Below are 19,857 nucleotides of genomic sequence, written 5' to 3'. Positions count from 1 at the left end.
AGGAGAAAAGATAGTTTTATCAATAAGTGGTTCTAGAACAACTGGACATCCACAGGCAAAAAAAATAAATGTAGACAAAGACCTTACATCTTTCACAAAAATTAACTAAAATGGGCCATAGACCAAAAGCACAAATCTATAAAACTTCTGGAAGATAACAGGAGAAAATCTGGGTGACTTTGTGTTTGGCTACATGTTTGTAGATTAAACACCAAAAGCACACAAACCAAAAAGCATGACACATGAAAGGAAAAAATGGTTAAGCAGGACTTCATTAAAATTAAAAATTACTGCTCTGTGAAAAATACTATTAAAAGAAAAACCACATACTGAGAGAAAATACTTGCAAAACACAGCTGATAAGATTTGTGTCCAATATATACAAAGAGCTCTTAAAACTCAATAGTAAGAAAATAAACACCTCAGTCAAAAAACGGGCAAAAGATCTGAAAGACACTTCACCAAACAAGATATACAGATGGCAAATAAGCTTACGAGAAGATCATATGTCATTAAGGAATTGCAAATTAAAGCAACAAGATACACACCTATTAGAATGGCTAAAATCCAAAAACTAACAATACCAAATGCAGACGCTCATTCATTCCTGGTGGGAATACAAAATGGTACAGCCACTTTGGAAGACAATTTGGCAGTTCTTTCAAAGTTAAACATAGGTTTATTGTACCAGCAATCACTGAATTGAAATGAATTGAAACAAGTTGAAAATTATATACGCAGAAAAATATGCACAAGTATTTTTGTTATTAAAGATTTTATTTATTTGACAGAGAACACAAGCAGGGGGAGTGACAGAGGGAGAAGCAGGCTCCTTGCTGAGCAGTGAGTCCAATGCAGGGCTTGGTCCTAGGACCCTGGGATCATGACCTGAGCAGAAGGCAGATGCTTAACCAGTTGACTGAGCCACCCAGGCACCCCTGCACATGCGTATTTATAGCAGCTACGTTCATAATTACCAAAAATTCAAAATAACCAACATGTCTTTTAATAGGTGAATGAATAAACAAACTATAGTACCTTCATACAATGGAATTATTACTTAGTGCTAGAAAGAAATAAGCTATCAAGCCAAAAAAAGAAATCTAAATACATACTGCTAAGTGAAAGAAGCCAGTCTGAAAAGGCTATGTACTGCATGATATTCCAACAATAACGTACTCTGGAAGAGGCAAAATTATAGAGACAGTAAAAAGATCAGTGGTTGCCAGGGGTTTGAAGAGATGAATAGATACATGAGTAGGTAGAACACAAGGGATTTTTAAGGCAATGAAATTATTCTGTATGATACTGTAAATGGCAGGTACATGACATTATATATTTGTCAAAATCCAGCGAACTATACAGCACAATATAACCCTAATATAAGCTATGGATTTTAGTTAATAAAAACACATCAGTATCGCGTTCATCAATTTTAACAAATGCATCAAATTAATGCAAGATGTTAAAAATAGGGGAAATTTGTAGAGGGTAGAAAAGGAATATATGGGAGATCTAGTTAATCTTTACTATGAACCTAAAACTGCTCTAAAAACAAAGTCTATTTAAGAAATAATAAAAATTATGGTAACTTTAAGTTTAAAAAAAGTTTATTAAATTATCTTACAGATAAATAATACATTTTCTTATTATTACGGAGGATGGATAAAATTAATATTATGTATGACTAGAAAAATAAAATCTTCGGAACTTAAAAAGCCTAATTCTTTGCGGTACTATTAATGTTGGTGAAGGAGACATTCCTTCTAAATCATTTTTTAAGTCAACCAGACTTGGGGATTTTTTTGTAGCAGGCTATTTAAGGTTCTGGAGTTTAACTACCTGGCTATGAAACTCAGCTGTGAAATTTTCCTGCTGTTTGATCAGGTTACTTACCCTCTTTGATTCTGTTTCCTTATTTGTAAAATGAGAAATAATAGGACATACTTCAGAGAGTTGATGTATAGAAGTACTTCCAACTGGAGGCACCTGGGTGGCTCAGTCGGTTAAGCATCTGACTCTTGACTTCGGCTCAGGTCATGATCTCGACTCAGATCATGATCTTGCAGTTGTGAGATTGAGCCCCGCATTGGGCTCTGTGCTGGGTGTGGGGCCTGCTTAAGATTTTCTCTCTCCTTTTCCTCTCCCCCTCTCCCCCCACTTCTCTAAAAAAAAAAAAAGAAGTACTTCCTACTGGTATATGGTAAATTCTCAAAAAATGTTAACTATCAATTCTACCAATGAAATTAAATTATTATTTTTTTTTAAGTAAGCTCCACACGGGACCTGAACTCATAACCCTAAGACTAAGACCTGAGCTGAGATTGAGAGTCGGACACTTAACTGACTGAGCCAGCTAGGCTCCCCAATTTAATCATGAAACTAAAATTTTATTCATCAAAAACTTTACTGTAAGAAAATTCTAATTATGATTCGCTATCATTGAATGTGCTCTAGTGCCAACCATAATCAAAAGATTGTAGCATTAAAGTTATGATGATTATATCTTCCTAAAAATATTCTGTATATTATCAATCTTGTTTTTCAAAGTTTAAAAGAAAAAAAAAACAAAGTTTAACAGTATAAATCAATATGCATTTCTTGTTCCTGATAATACTATATAAACTTTCAGTTAAAAAGAGATCTATTCTTGCGGGGGACCTGGGTGGCTCAGATGGTTAAGTGTCTGCCTTCAGCTCAGGTCCTGAACTCAGGGTCCTGGCATCGAGCCCTGTGTGGGGTTTCCCTGCTCAGCGGGGAGACTGCTTCTTCCTCTCCCTCTGCCATTCCCTCAGCTCGTGCTCTCTGGCTCTCTCTCTCTCTGTCAAATAAATAAAATCTTTTTTAAAAAAAAGAGATTTTTGAAAATCTTTGTATTAATAATATTTCTACTTCATTTGCTGTTTAGATAGATTTATCAGACTCCCACATGGCTCACCGATTTTGCCAAGCCTAGACCATTTTAAGAACCAAAGGAGTAGGATACCTTACTACCACAGTGATACCAATATGTGAGTTAATCTGTCTCCTGACTGCATTCTGGCCTTCTTATTCTATGATCTATAGTTGGCTATGGCTTCTCGATTTTCCCCTTTGATTTTTCAGTCCTTGGCTTAAATATATAAGTCCTCCCTTCTTCCCAGACTTCTCCTAAGAGATAACAGAATTTGTCTCATCCTTTATTTTTCTTTGCCCATCTTGGTATCTTTGGTTTCCATACCTCCATGAATGTACTTTCTTAATTCAACTCAAACACAAAAAACTAAAGAATTCTTAACATATACAAAGAACTTCCTGGAGGGGCCCCTGGGTGCCTCACCAGGGTAAGCACCTGCCTTTGGCTCAGGTCATGATTCCAGGGTCCCAGGATTGAGCCCCATGTTGGGTTCCCTGTTCAGTGGGGAGACTGCTTCTCCCTCTCCTCCCTGCTCGTCCTCTCTCTCTTGCTATCACATCTCTCTCTCTCAAATAAATAAATAAAATTAAAAAAAAAAAAGAACTTCCTGGAAACTGCTTAATTTTTAGTAAAACTCTAACCTATTAGTTCTTTGCTGCCCTCTCCTGGGCACATTTCAGAGCTTTTGACCATTTCAGTTCCATTAGTATCAAGAGCTGGGACAAAATTTTTTTCCATTCTAAGCTCCAAAGAGCATAGGCTAAAAATGAAATTACATTTAAGTAAATGATATTTTCTTTTTACTTAAATACAATACCATCAATTTAAGGAATACAAATGTTTGTGCTTTTATGGTCTATAAACAATGTTATTACTTTAAAAAAAAAAAAGATTTTATTTATTTGAGAGAGAGAGAGAGAGGGAGCGCCTGAGCATGAGTGTGAGCAGGAGGGAAGGGCAGAGGGAGAGGGAGAAACAGGATCCCTTCTGGGTAGGGAGTGCAATGTGGGGCTCCATCCCAGGACCCTGGGATCATGACGTGAGCTAAAGGTAGAAGCTTAACCAACTGAACCACCCAGGCACCCCACAATGTTATTACTTTTTAACTGTGCTAATTGCCATAATAATATTCTATGCAGAAGTTTGACATTTTCCTTCTTAAGGATGAAAGGACGTTACATATTTTCTTATATATCCACTAATAAAAAGAAAAGTGCAGGGCGCCAGGGTGGCTCAGTCAGCTAAGCAGGCTTACTCGATTTCAGCTCAGGTCATGATCTCAGGGTCGTGGGATCAAGCCCCACATTGGGATCTGCACTCAGCACAGAGTTCGCTTGTCCCTCTCCATTCCCCCACTTGTGTGCTCTCTCTCTCATATTAATAATTAAAATCTTTAAAAAAAAAAAAAAGGAAAAAGACAAGTGCTTACCACGGCAGACAGCCCAAGCATCTTCATCACATTTCTCACCACTTGTTCTCAATTCAAAAAAATTATATTCTTCAAGGCTCAGGAGACCATTTCCATCTAAATCAATTACTTCAAATATATCTGATAAAGTTGACCTAAAATTACAAAAATAAGAAATTACTTGCCTGCAAGGCAACTAGACTAAAATAAAGTAATATTAAGGCATTAAATAATTTTTGTGAACTTAATGTATCCAGATACACTTCTTACTAAGTCTACTATAAGATAAACAAGCTTCTAAAACAACCATAGTATCTCAACACATAGTAGGACCTCAATGAATAGTAATTCCCTCCTCCTTTTCTCCTTTCTCCAATCTACTTTCTTCTTCCTCTTCTACCAGATATTACTGTATAGATCTAGGATGAGAGAACCACCTAAGTATTTGGATTTCATATTTGACAGTTATCTAAGTTAACAATTCAACTAGCAGTATCTATTTTTAAGGCAGGGCCTAGTCAGGTAGAAATCTGTAGATGTGTGACTAAAGTTGACTTGCCAAATGTGTGGAACCCAGAAATGAATGGCAATCCCAGATCTGTGAATGGAAAATCACTTTCACATGCCTAGTGAATGAGTTGAGTTATTGAATTAGAATCTGGGGGTAGGGGTGGTGGCTGGCCACAGGAAAGGATAGTAGACAGGCTATTGATCTATAACCAGTTTAGATGTTATAGTTCTAACCTTAATAAACAAAACTTACCTAAATTCCTTTGTAAGAAATAATTCCCCTGTTTCATCTCTATATACAAGTTGGGCCTCTTCAGTTATTGGTTTTATTTCTTTCCTCAGCCTACAGCCAGTTGTGGAAGGAATTAACCAGTAAATTCCAGGTCCTAGTTCACCAGTCCACCCAAACACCTTTTCTCAAAAGAATTAAAAAACAACCACCACCATGAGTCTTAATGACTTTTGATCTTTCTTCTGAAAGAGAAGCGTTAGAAGTAAATTATCAATATTCACCAACTCTATTACACTTCTATCAATCTTTTACAGGCTTCAAAATCTTATTAATGGTACCCCTGGCACAAGCCCATTAGATGTAGTTCATAATACATTTCACAAACAAACGCCTAATACAATAATAGGTAAGAAGTCATATAATTTCTAAATCTTCCCAATAATCTTCAAAAACATTTGTGATGCAAGTATCTTCAACAAGAAGCAGAGATCTTAGAATAATTTTTCAGTTACAATTTCCTAGCTTGATTCAAACATAAATGTGATTTGTAAATTAGATTTCAATAACCAAAAGTAAAAATTAAATATTATATGAAATTCTTTTCCATCACACAGTATATTTATAATGAGTGCCAGGACATTTGTACAAGAAATATTTAATTTTCCTGTTTCATAAAAGAAAGTCTAATGGCATCTCCCTATGGACCTTCTAGTTATGTTCTGGAACCAAACAGCTACCTATAAAACCTAGGGGTTATCTCTGTCAAATACATTAAATCTAAGCATTTTCTCATCATATATGACAGCTAAGCAAACAGCTATTTGCCCTTCAGAACAGAATCACCCCAGGGAATTCTATTCAGTATTGTGTCCAAAAACTTTCAAAATGCAGTAGATCATCCTGGAGACTCATACACAAAATAAAGTTGCTTCTCGAATTCTGGGTTCAGCCCTATTTCTGCCTTCACAAGTCAGAGGAACCATAATCATCCTAAAGTAACCACATCCTATCCTGATACAACAAGTAATCCAATAAAACTAGGGTCATTTTGAAGACTAAAGATTGACCAAATCTCTCCTTGGGAAACCATAATCTTGTAAATTGGCCAGATGTAGGCTGATATTCAGGAGTGAAAAGCAGTTCCTGCTGCTTCCTAAGACGTGTTACCCCACGAACTTCCCTTATCTCCACATACAACCTTGAACTGCCACTGCGGATGGCAAATGGAAAGTCTTTCATGGGCACAAAACTCTTCTTAAAGAAAGTAATTGTGAAACTAAAAATAAAACTCCTTTGTAAATATGACATATTACAGAAAAACAGAAGCCGACATAGTAAAAAGGTACATAGAAATTCATTCAAAGTTTATTACAGGCTTGCTATGTACTAGCATTTTTATACATGCAATATCGTAAGAAAGTAATTTTATCCAAAACAAAATGGGAAAAGCTATTGTTTTAGACAATGCTTTATCTTGAACTTAACTTTGTAGTCAGTTCTGAAGAAGAGTTTCGTCAAAACATTAACTTCTGTCATTTTATTTGTTTCTTGCCTATAACTACTCTTGTGTGTTAGGAAGCCTACAATACAGACTTTTATATAACATTCCATCAGGGAAATGTTTGTCTGTCGTTGGACCTATATAAAGATTAAATATGATACTGCAGTAAGCCCTTGAATATTATTATTCCTGTTGTTGTGTAGCAGATGTATTTTGTAGTCCTCATAAAATAAATAGCCACATTTATGTATCTCCCTCACATATTTGGCCTCTGAGTAAATATATAATTAGGAAAGATCAGAACAACCCCACGGGCAACATATAAAATCATTTAAAAGCATTCCTTCTGATCAATCTATTTTTGAACCCTATAATATGAGTCAAGCCTGAGGACAGTAATCTTGAAGTTTTTCTTTTTTGCAGTAGTAGTATAAGAAAGACAAACATCTAAAGCAACTTTTCCAAAGTCTTGAATTGCTTGTATTTAGGGGAAAAATCCACTGGCATCAATCATTTTTATTGCATATAAAAAAATGTTCACATTTGAGGCATCTGGGCATTTAGAGAAGAAGAAAGTGAAGTAAAATGTCACACAACTTATGTTATAAAGCCAAGACTACTAATCAATCCTCAGCTCTTAAACTCAGCAAACAAGAAAAAATCCATCACAATAAGACACATAAAATATGCATAGTGCTTAAGTACTGTATATACCCTAATTGGAGGGGAAGATACAAAAGTTAAAAACAAATATAGAAAAACTTATTTTCCCCAAACTTGAGTTCATATTATAGTTTTTAATTAAACATTAGGAAATAAATATGTATACTTCTCTATCTCGTAGTTCAGTAAAACACATGAGTTGTAGATTCACTTGATTCTCATTTTCCTTAAGAATATACAAGGCAGTGTCAACTGATAACCAAGGGGATGGTTTTCCTATAAACAAAAAACCCAAACATCTTAAAATAAGCAATTACTACTTACTCTTTCCTATCTAAAAAAGAAGTTGGTGGTTTCTCCCTTTGGATTTTTTTTTAAATACATAACCCATTTTTATATAGAAACACCATAGCATTTTTAACTATATACTTGCTAGAAATATTGTCTATACCTACTTTCTAAAAAACATAACTTTTCTTAAATTTATCAGAAGGTTGAGGTTGCAAGGCTACCAAGTAGCCTGAAATCCAAGGAAAAACCAATACTTTCAGAGAGAGATGAGATTCATGCACTAGCTTACCTGTGGAAAGGCACCGGAGGAAAAGATGTTAGACACCATCTCTGTGCTGGCAACACCATAATTTATATCTCCAGCTAGAACCTTTTCTTTGAACTTTAGACCCATATAATCAACTGACTATTTCACATTTTCACTTGAATTTCTATGTCTAAAACTGACCTTCCCCTTAAAAAAAAAAACTGTCCATCTATATTCTTCTCTCAGTCTCTATAAATAGTAACTTATCCTTCCAGTTGCCATGCTTCCAATCAAGCCAAAAATCTTGAAATCATCTTTAACTTTTTTCTTCTCTCCCATATGACAGCCAATCCAGGAAATCCTGTCGCTTAACCTTCAAAACATATCCAGGATCTCCACTTCTTATCACTTTTACATTTCTGGTTCAAAGCATCATCAGTACCCTCCTAGAAGTCTGCAATAGCACCATAGCTGGACCCCTTGCATTCTCTTGGGTCCCCTTTAATCTTTTTCCAACATAGCGACCTGACTGCTCTTGTTAAAATATGTCAGATTATGTCCTGTCCCTACTCAAAATTGTCTCATGGAGTTGAGAGTTTTTGAATAATGTTGCTCCCACCCTAACAATAAGAAACAGTTCGCGAACTAGAAAATCATAATTTTCTTGAACTCATCAGAGCTAAGGTCTCAGGGCAACCAAGTAGTCTGAAATCCAAGAAAATACACACCCTTCCAAGAAGAGATGAGATGCAAGCACTGGCTTATCCGTGATGCAGCACAGAAGACAAGATGTCAGGCACCATATAAGCGGAAAAAGAAAAGAGAAAGCAGAAGAGATATTTGAAGAAATAAAGATGGAAAATTTTTCTAAAAATAATGAAAGACAGTAGTCAAAAATCCAAGCAGAATAAATACAAACACACCCACAATAATACATCGACAAGAAAAACAAAAGCACCTAGACACATATTCAAACAGTTGTAAATTAAAGATAAAGAGAAAATCATGAGGGCAGCCATGGGAAAAATCCTCCTAAGGTTCCTCACTTCTCTCAGAAGCCCAAGTCTTCATTATGGCAAAAACAAACCAACAGACAAAATCAGCTCTACCCGATTTTGTCCTTGTTCCTCCCTGTCTTCATCTCCTACTTCATTCCTTCATCCTCCTACCTCATTCTAGCCATTTTAGTCACCTTGCTGTCCTTCTAACACCAGGCACACTCTCACCTCAGAGCCTCTGACAGAGTATTCCCTCTATGTGGAATGCTCTGCCACCTCCACTCTTCACCACTCTGCACCCATCCCTTCCACCAGCCCTACATCCACAAAGCTTACTCCCTTGCCTTCTGTGGAAGAGTGTAGAAATGGCTGCCCTCTCTGTATTCACATCACATTGCAATGTGACCGCAGCTCCTCCATCAAGAAATCAAGTCTATTTCTCTATCTTATAAATTTGGACTTGCCTTATTACTTGCTGTGAACAACAGAATGTAGCAAAAGTAATGTGCCAGTTCTGAGCCCAAGCCTCAGGAAGCCCTAAGTGCTTCTGTGTTTTCTTTGAGATACCTGTTACACCAAGAGAACAAGTCCAGGCTAACTCACTAGAAGGTAAGAGATTATATGGGGCAGAGTCAAGTTGTCCAGCTGAGATCTCATACAGAGACAGCCCAGCCAAGACCAGTAAAGCCAGCAATGAGCTAACCTGCAGCTGGTCACAGATGCATGAGAGAGTCCCATAAAGAGCAAAGTCGAGCTCAAAACAAAATAACTATCTAGCAAACCTGCTTATGAGTGAAAATTGTTTGTTTTAAGCCACTGAGTTTTGGGGTAATTTGTTACAAAGCAGTTGATAATTGATATGCCTCTTTCAAAGCCTCAAATGTCAACTTCTTAATGAAGCATACACTAACCACTCCATTTCAATGGCAACTCATATTCCCTCAACATTCACAATGCCCTATCCCTCTCTATTTTTCCCATAGGACTTATCACTTTCTAACATACCCTATCATTTACTATTTATTATGTTTATTATTTATTATTAGTTTCCCCCACTAGAATGTAAGTTCATAAGGGCAAGGATTTCTTTTTTGTACTCTGATGTATCCTAAGCACCTAAAATGATACTTGACATATAAGGTCCTCAATAAATAATTAATAAATAAGTGAATAAAGGATCTTCATAAGAATATGGAGAATTAACATCTGCATTGAATATACAGGCCTATCTTGATACCTTTATCTGAAAAAATGATTATTGTAATTGTCACTTAAAAGTGTCAACCACCAAATGTTTTAAGTATCCTATAAGATATACAGTGAAAATTTTTAGAATCTCTACTTTAGGAAGCAAAAAGAATGAAGTGGGGAAGAATCCTCTAGTAATAAAATAAACATTTTCTTATTATGTAAACACAATAGAAGAAAAATAAAAATTGATACTTAGAACAAACAACATTAAAAGGGTATTTAGGGAAAGCACCCTTATAGACATTTTCACTAATTAAAATATAATAACCATTTTAGACACTAGGGGATTAATTTGTATCTAGCATTTATATACAAAAAATATTATCATGAATGCAAAGATTATTAATAGAGGTTGTTTAAATCATATGATATAGGACTTTGGAGGTATAAACAAATGTTTGCAGTTCATACTGCCCCAAATTATGTTCCTATAGAACTTCTCTTAAACACATTAATTTTAAAAATTGACAAATGGAAAAGCTAAAATTAATTAGTAAATAAAAAGTTAACTCTATGTCATGAAGAAACCAGGGTACACTTTGTTGCTTTTAAATAAATTAAAATAAAGCATGCTTTAAACATAATGAAAAGCAACTTAAATACTTTCTAAGATACGATAACACAAAGTATAAACTAATGCTTTCTTTCTTGAAGTGTATGTAACCATGTTTCTTAGGTAGATTATTTCCTTTACTGAGGCTACCAAACATTTACATAAGTATTTTCAGAGGGCATAAGTTGAAATTTCAAAATGAAAAACTTAAACTTGCCTTCAACTTGACTCAGGTTTAATGGTTTAATTGTTAGATAAACCATGGATCTCTGAGCTATTTGCATCCTATACTGATGACTAATGATTTCACCATCTTCTTCTAAGAAAAAGCAACCTTTTGATTGTACACATTGCCACTCCTGAAATGAAGGAAAAAAAAATTTTTTTCAAACACTTATTAAATGTTTCCAGCATGCACAGTAATAAAGAGGAACCTGAGGAGGATATAAAAGATGTTAAAGAGAGTCATTGGCCTCCAGGAATTTGCAACATCATTAAGAGGCAAAACAACAAACAAAAACCGGCCTAACACAATTCAATTATAATTGACAGTAGTACATGGGTAGAACAAAAAAATAATCACATGTGCAAAATAATAACTCCAGTTCCTAAAATAATCCCTGGCACACTGTAGGTATTCAATAGTGTCTGAGTGATGAGGGGGGTGGACGTCGATGTAAACTGAGAGGGCAATCTATGAACCGTATCTTCAAGGATTAGCAGAATTTAGATAATGAAAAGCTAGGAAAAGACATAATGGAAAAAAGAAATAAGAAAAATGAAGTTCATGAGAGTGGGAGAAGTACTGAAATGGAGTAATAAATAAAAATACTGCTACAGGGGCACCTGGGTGGCTCAGTAGGTTGAGGGTCCAGGTCTTGGTTTTGGCTCAGGTCATCTCATGGGTCATGGGATCAAGGACCCTTCCCACCTCCCACCCTGAATCAGGCTCCACGCTCAGCGGGAAGTCTGCTTGAGGATTCGTTCCCTCTGCCCCTCCCACCACTCATGCTCGCTCTCTCTCTCTCAAATAAATACATAAATATTTTCTTAAAATGCTGTCACAATAATTAGGGCAGGATTTGTGCTTGGAACATAGTAAAAATGACTAAGGACCACTAAAACTGATGAAAGGAAAGGTGATGACTTTGTATTTAAAAAGTTAAAATAAAATTTAAAGTATATGACAGGCAAAATAACTGTTTCAAGTCCAAGTAACTAAAAGAACACTAAATAAGTTTTACCCGCTAAAGCAAAATGCTCATAAACATCAGTTTTGAGAAAGACTTTCTATACAATTAGTTCTGCTATTTCTGGTTAGCCAAATCCCTTCTGGTCGAAACTAGTACGTCTGGGATCTCTTAAATAGAATTAAATAAAACTCGAAGATGATGCCATATGCAGAAAGTAAAAAATTCTCCAATGAAGATATGAGAAATTGTGCCGTTGCCATAAATGTGTACAAAAAATGCTCAATTTATCATTAGTAGACTTGTCTACCTATAATGTGAAACGTGTTTCTGTTCTATTCCTAATGACTTCCAAATATATTTACAAGGTTTTGAAATGACTTTATAAAAAAGGATTTTGAAAAATTATCTGGAAGGATATTTAAATAATAAGCTCAAGGCTTTAAACAAATTAAGAAAGCTGAAAAGGTATGCATTAGCTGTATACAACAATATAAAAAATACTAGTAATCCATTATAGAATTATCTACAATGGCACTAAAAAGGCGAGAATAAACATAATTTACATTGAGAATGATTTCTCGCCCATTTTTTAAAGGCTGAATAATCCTAACATGTATTTATATATCATTTTTCTATTGTATAAATGGTAACTATTTTCATATTTTATATTATTTTCATAGCACCAAAATACATTTAAAACTAGAAATTTAGAAATAGGGGGAAAAAATCTCTATAATTCTACCATCTTAGTTTAATCTCTATGTCACCCTTTCTAAGGGTTGGCCTTACGTAAAAACCTATTTTTTACATTCTAATTAACATTATTTTATGTTGTATCTTCTCTATTTAATGTTATATCCAAAATATTTTGCTACTGAAAAAGAAGAACAAAGTTGGAGAACCTACACATCCTGATTTCAAAACTCATTTTAAAGCTACAGTAATCAGGGGCGCCTGGGTGGCACAGCGGTTAAGCGTCTGCCTTCGGCTCAGGGCGTGATCCCGGCGTTATGGGATCGAGCCCCACATCAGGCTCCTCTGCTGTGAGCCTGCTTCTTCCTCTCCCACTCCCCCCTGCTTGTGTTCCCTCTCTCGCTGGCTGTCTCTATCTCTGTCGAATAAATAAATAAAATCTTAAAAAAAAAAAATAAACAAATAAAGCTACAGTAATCAAAACGTGTGATAGTGGCATAAAGACAAATATATAGACCAATGGAATAGACAGACAGCATAGAAATAAACTCTCACGTACAAGATCATGTAATTTTCAACAAGGATGCTAAGACCAGGGGCACCTGGGTAGTTCAGTCGGTTAAGCCCCCGACTCTTGGTATTGGCTCAGGTCATGGTCTTGGGATCCTGAGATCTAGCCCGGTGTCAGGCTCCGTGCTTTGCTCAGAGTCTGCTTATCCCTCTCCCTTCCCCTATATCTACCCATCACTTGCCAGCATGTATGCTCTGTCTTGAAAATAAATAAATAAATAAAATCTTAAAAAAAAAAAAAAGGATGCTAAGACCATTCAATGGGAGAAAGGACAATCTGGTCAACAAATGAAGCTGGGAAATCTGGATATCCAAGTGCAAATTAATTTATTTGAACTCCCACTTTATATCATATATGAAAATTAACACAAAATGGTTCAAAGACCTAAATGTAAGTACTGAAACTATAAAATTCTAAGACAAAAACATAGTAGAAAGGCTTCATGACATTGGATTTGGCAATGATTTCTTGGATCTGACACCAAAAACACAAGCCAGAAAAAAATATATAGACAAACTAGACTTCATCAAAATTAAAAAACTTTGTGCATCAAACTACACTATCAACACAATGAAAAAGCAGCCCACCGAATGGGAGAAAATATTTGCAATCATGTATCTGAAAATGGATTAATACCCAGAATATATTAAAAACTCTTATAACTCAACAAAACCCCAGAAAACCCAATTAAAAAATGGTCATAAGACTTGAATAGACATTTCTCTGAAGAAGATACCAGATGGCCAATAAGCACATGAAAAGATGCTCAACATCACAACATTAGGGAAATGTAAATCAGAACCACAATGAGCTACCACTTCATACCCAATAGGATAGCTATTAAAAAAACAAAAACAAAACCCAAAAACACAGAAAATAACAAGTGCTGACAAGGATGTGGAGAAATTGGAACTCTTGTGCATCGCTGGTAGGAATGTGAAATGTGAAGCCACTGTGGAAAAGTTTGTCAGTTCCCCCAAAAATTAAACATAGAATTACTATATGATCCAGCAATTCCATTTCTGGATATATATTGAAAAAAGAGATTCAAACAGATATTTGTACACCCATCTTCATAGCAGCATTATTCACAACAGCCAAATGGTGGAAAGAACACAAATGTCTACTGATGAATGAATGGATGAACAAAATGTGGAATATACATACAATGGAATATTATTCAGCCTTAAAAGGGAATAAAATTCTAACATATGCTGCACATGGATAAACCTTGAAGACATTATGCTAAGTGAAGTAGGGCAGACACAAAAGGCCAAAAACTGTATGATTCCACTTATATGAAAGGTATCTAGATTAGTTAAATTAAGAGACAGAAGCTTTACGCAGTGGCAGTATCGTAGCTAATGAGGTTTATCCGAGGCGCGATTATTGCTAATTGAAATTAAGAGACAGAAAGTAGAGCACTATTTGCCAAGAGTGAAAAGAGGAGGAAATGGGGAGTTATTGTTTAATGGGTAAAGAGATTCAGTTGGGGATGATGAAAAAGTTCTGGAGATGGATAGTGGTGATGGTTGCACAACAATGTGAATATATTTAATGCACAGAACCATAAAATTAAAAGTGGTTAAAATGGTAAATTTCATGTTATGTATATTTTGCAACAATAAAAAACATTTTGCCAAGAAATATTTAGTTTTTTCAATTTAACTGGTTCTATAATTACCCATTGAGTTGGTATACCATTACTTACTTACTTCTAGAATGTTTGATATCTAGGTCATTTCTAATTTCTCATCAGTATAAATAATGATAAAATGAAGACTACTTTGTCTAAATGCTTTTCCTTTCATGAATAATATCCCTCAAAAGAACTTCTAGGCCAAAAGTATGCACATTTTAAGGCTAATGACACGTATTACCATATTGCTTTGTAAAACAGTGATCCAATCTTACCACCAACAATGTATAATGTAATAATTTTGCCACTACCATAACTTGGTCAGTAGTGTTATCATTTAAAAAATTGGGTTAGGGTGGTGCCTGCGTGTCTCACTCGGTTAAGCATCTGACTCTTGGTTTGGGCTCAGGTCATGACCTTGGGGTCCTGGGATGGAGCACCGCATTGGGCTGTGCACTCAGTGGGGAGTCTGCTGGAGATTCTCTCTCCTTCTGTCTCCTTCTACCCCTCCCCCAGCTCATGCTCTCTCTGTCTCTCAAATAAATAAATAAATAAATAATTCTTAAAAAAAGAAAAAAACAACTGGGTAATAGTGGAGAATGATTTGTTAAGCAAGGTTTGGGTACATAAAATATTCATTATAGTATTCCACATATTTTTGTATACGTTATTATATCAATTTTTGTATCAATTTATATTTGTGCAATAAAATGATATAATAATTAAAATGGTATTGTAACAACTTTTGCATTATTTTGAATTTCTCCAATTACTAGCAAGGAAGGACTTTTCCCCATGTGTTTATTATTTTTGTCTCCTTTTGTGTGAACTGCCTATTCATCCTTTATTTTCATAAGTCTATCAAAGACTTGATATTTTTATTACATATTTTAATAAATTCTTTTGACTGTTTTAGATATTGACCACCCTTTGTATGCTTTGATGTATGTATTTTCTCTGTTTCCTTTTATTTTAGTTTTGGTTACTTTTCAACTTACATAAGTTTTCCATTTTTATATTCATCTTTTCTTTGGAAATTTCTTCTTAAACTGAATTTTAAGAAATTACCATTATTGCTGAACTATTACTCAAGCTTTTGGTTAGTCATTAATCACAAACACTGTCACACCTTTGGGGTATAAAAGATATGTGTACTTTTAATTCTGAGAAATTAAAATGTGACCTTAAATTATTGGAATTCTTTGTAAGTATATTGCCCATGACAGAAATGAGTCATTATATATGATATTTCAACAACATCCCTATGAGGCAATAAGGGGTAGATATAAATTAGTCATTTTAATAAACAGAGAAATTAAGGTACCCAGAGGTTATATAGAATCTGAATTTTATAAGGAGTTTATAGAAATATGAGGTCTACAGCCTTAGACTTTTGGATCAATGCTTCTACCATTAGATCATATTTCCAAACAAAATATACTCTGGGTACTTAAATTCAAAATTTGTATAATTCAATGAGGCTCAAACGGGGGCTGGAGCCAAAAGTTCAAGTTCAACTACTGATGATGAGTAAGAGTATATACAGATTTTCATTTAGCCTCCCTGTAAATCCCTTGGATGGGAATATATTAAGGACTAACAACAGATGCTGACATTATTTCAAAGCCAATTGGCTGTGATACAATCCACATGACCCTGGAAGATGACAATTGTTACAGAGGAGAAAGGAAAGATACACTCACACTTGTAAATTTAGACAAGTTACCATTTGAGACAGTTTGAATTAAGATTCTGACATCAAATGCAAAACATGTTTTCCTTTCAAATCAATTTTGACTATAGCATTATCAAATGGAATTTCATCTAAAATATTTTATGAATATGTTTATAGTCACACATCTGGAATGGTAAGGGATACTAGTTTAGAATTATAAAATATTTAAGGTGGAAGAAGTCTAAAAAGCAATCCAGTCCAGACTTCTTTTTTGATTGATGGAAGTCTGAAAAATAAAGGAATGTACTTGTCAAAATTCTCCTTGATTGCAGAACCAAAGCTGGACCTTGGTCTCCTTTCTCTCCAAACTACCAGCTATATTCAAAATTCTGTTCTTTTTCACATTTAAATATCTGCCACGATTTTTTCAAAATCTGGTACTTAAATAAAGCTCACGTTAAAAAGAAAAAGCTCATGTTTATGAAATTCCTATAATAAAGTATGAGAAAGCATTATCGTTTGGAATTATCCTTATATTGAAGTGTTAATTAGGGGCACCTGGGTGGATCAGTTGGTTAAGTGTCTGCCTTTGGCCAGGTCATGATCCCAAGGTCCTGGGATCGAGCCCTGCTCAGCGAAGACTCAATGCTTCTCCCCCCACCCCTCCTCCTCCCCCTACTCATACTCTTCCCCCACTCAAATAAATAAAATCTTTTTTAAAAAAGGATAAACATAATTATTTGGGTTCCTTACTGAAAAATGCAGATTTTAGTAGCTGGAAAATTTCTATTTAATCATGGGTGTTGCAGCCCCCTCCCCCACAGTTAATAAAGTGTTTAAACAAACTAAAAAATACAGGTGTACCTCAGAGATATTGCAGGTTTTGTTCCAGAACACTACAATAAAATGACTATCACAATAAAGCAAGTCAAACAAATTTTTTGGTTTCCCAGTGCATAATAAAGTTAGTTATGTTTACACTATACTATCGTTTACTAAGTGTGCAATAGCATTGTCTAAAAAACAATGTACGTACCTTAATTAAGGACATTGCTAAATTAAATTTTTTATTGCTAAAAAATACTAACCATCATTTAAACTTTCAGCAAGTCATAATCACCGATCACAGATAACCAACCATAACAAATATAATAATGAAAAGTTTAAAATACTGAGAGAATTACCAAAATGTGACACAGAGATACAAAGTGACAAATGCTGTTGAAAAAATGGTACCAACAGATTTGTCTGACACAGGGTTGCCACAAACCTTCAGTTAAAAATAAAATGCAGGGGTGCCTGACTGGCTCAGTCAGAGGAGTGTGTAACTCTAAATCTTGGGGTCGTGAATTTGAGCCCCATGTTGGATGTAGAGATTACTTAAATAAATGAATGAATAAAAACTTAAAAAGAATGCATTTTCTGTGAGGTGCAAAAAGGGAATCACAATAAAATGAGTATGCCTGTATTGCATGTTGCCGGTACACTGCTAGTGAACATAGTATGTGACATTTGAGAAACTCAAAGATGGAAGAATTTTTCCATGTGCTTATGTACTTTTTGGGGGCAGTGCCATGGGCTGACAGGAGATGCCTTTAGCTGGGGAGTGAGTTAAGCTTTATTACTGGAGGTCTTTCCTAAATTCCAGTTTTAAAAAAAGTGCAGGAAAGAAATTTATAAGTTTCCTAGGAAAGACAGCCAACCTAGACACTATAATACATGGTTAAGAAGGCTGGAAAATGGTGGAACAACAGCTATTATAAAACAGAAGTAAGACAAATGCCACATTATTTATATCAAGCAAACTTCAATGTAATAATCAGGTTACTTTTAATACTAAATAATGGCATTACTAGAAGAATTTGTAGATCTCTTGCTTAAAAGGAAGCATTCAAATTCTTAAGATCTGCCAGAGTTATTAAAAACACAATGCTTACTTAACTGAAATTTCTTTTAAAACAAACAGATTTTCAATCACACAAAGCTTTTCCTGTAGAACCTAGACTAAAATGTTATGAATTAAAAGAAAAAAGTACTGATAAAGTGGCTGGCTCATTCAAATAAATCAGTTTGAAAGGATTATAGATTAAGTTGACAGTTTGAGTATTATGAGAAAAATGGAAGGAGGCTGAGTTTTTAAAAAAATTTTAGAATGACAGTGTAAGAAATTCTATGTGTGATACAGTTTTTAACAATATAAAGCAGAAAAAAAAATAGAGGCTTGTAATTCTTACACAGGGCATAAGGTGGTGCTATATTCTACCAATTCAGATAAATTCATACAATAGGAAAAAGAGCTGTTAATCCATTTGTCATACACAAATTTTACTTATTTTCATTCACAATGTATAAGGAAATGCTGAAAAGCACAAATTAAAAATAGTTGAGTTGAAAATTCTACTTATCAAAAGACTTAAATGTATCGTAAAGTTACATTTTTCTTGGAACACTGTAGAGAATGTAATCTGTTTTGACATACAACTCTATTTATTAAAGTTTTAGGTGAGGTAGAATTATTGAGCAGTAGATCTAGCATAGACTTAAAGGAATTTATATGGATTGACATCTAATTGACAAGTTGAATAGATCATCATTTTGAAAATATGAGGAACTTTTGTGACAAAATTATTTGGAGCCTTCACAAAAATTTAGACAACCACTTCTACTTTAAAATGTTTACATTTGGGGGCGCCTGGGTGGCACAGCGGTTGAGCGTCTGCCTTCGGCTCAGGGCGTGATCCCAGCATTATGGGATCGAGCCCCACATCAGGCTCCTCTGCTATGAGCCTGCTTCTTCCTCTCCCACTCCCCCTGCTTGTGTTCCCTCTCTCACTGGCTGTCTCTATCTCTGTCAAATAAATAAATAAAATCTTTAAAAAAAAATAAAATAAAATAAAATAAAATGTTTACATTTGTATTGTTATATACATAGACGTATATAAAACAATATGTTATACAACATATTATACCCAACAACATATACATATGTTATATAACATTTGTGTTTTATATAATACATAACACACATAATTAAAACACATTGTATTTGTACAATACATATACACATATTTAAAACATCTAGGAGTCTGGATATAGGAAGTATTGCATCTCTAGAGTTTACAACTCATGGTTTGGGCTTTCTCTAATTCTAGTCATGATGCAATCAAAGCTATTCCTCTCTCAAAGAAAAATTCTTAACATTCCTTGCACATTACAAAACCTAAGCAAACAGGATTCAGGATTAAAAACAAAATAGTGATAAGGTACCTATATATGATCTATAGAAAGGGTCTTATTTTCCTCCTGTAATTCATGTCTTTTACCAATTGTGTGAATTTGTAGTTTAAAGTCTGGTTTATGCATACCCCATTTCAACAATTTTCTAACTTCTGAAAAGACCTTCCTCTGTCCCAATTCCATATTTCTCCACTCCACCTGAAATTGAGGTATCCAAATTTTTTTAAAGTAGATCTGAAGTATTTCAAGAAAATTAACAGTTCTTCTAGGAACTTATTCTATCAATCTCAATTAAAACA

General features: G+C 34.7%; 1 protein-coding gene and 1 non-coding gene across 3 annotated transcripts in view; one reads left to right on the top strand and one right to left on the bottom strand.

The window, feature by feature from the left end:
* Nucleotides 1-19,857, bottom strand: part of EFCAB7 (EF-hand calcium binding domain 7) — a 42,110-nt gene that overhangs the window by 9,572 nt on the left and 12,681 nt on the right. Inside the window, exons 7-10 of one of the 2 annotated variants that reach the window (XM_002917697.4) lie at nt 10,768-10,909; nt 7,377-7,486; nt 5,068-5,225; nt 4,326-4,459 (exon numbers count right to left, since the gene is read on the bottom strand). In XM_002917697.4, the coding sequence (XP_002917743.1) occupies nt 4,326-4,459; nt 5,068-5,225; nt 7,377-7,486; nt 10,768-10,909 (544 nt within the window). The remainder of the gene's footprint in view (nt 1-4,325; nt 4,460-5,067; nt 5,226-7,376; nt 7,487-10,767; nt 10,910-19,857) is intronic. The other variant, XM_034653604.1, reaches the window with a different exon arrangement.
* LOC117801357 lies at nt 14,343-14,481 on the top strand. Its single transcript, XR_004623863.1, has one exon. It is a non-coding gene; the product is annotated as a U4 spliceosomal RNA (small nuclear RNA).

Source organism: Ailuropoda melanoleuca, chromosome 2 (genome assembly GCF_002007445.2).
Source record: "Ailuropoda melanoleuca isolate Jingjing chromosome 2, ASM200744v2, whole genome shotgun sequence".
Taxonomy (NCBI): domain Eukaryota; kingdom Metazoa; phylum Chordata; class Mammalia; order Carnivora; family Ursidae; genus Ailuropoda; species Ailuropoda melanoleuca.
Note: the sequence above shows the minus strand (reverse complement) of the source record. Positions and strands in the feature narration are given on the sequence as shown.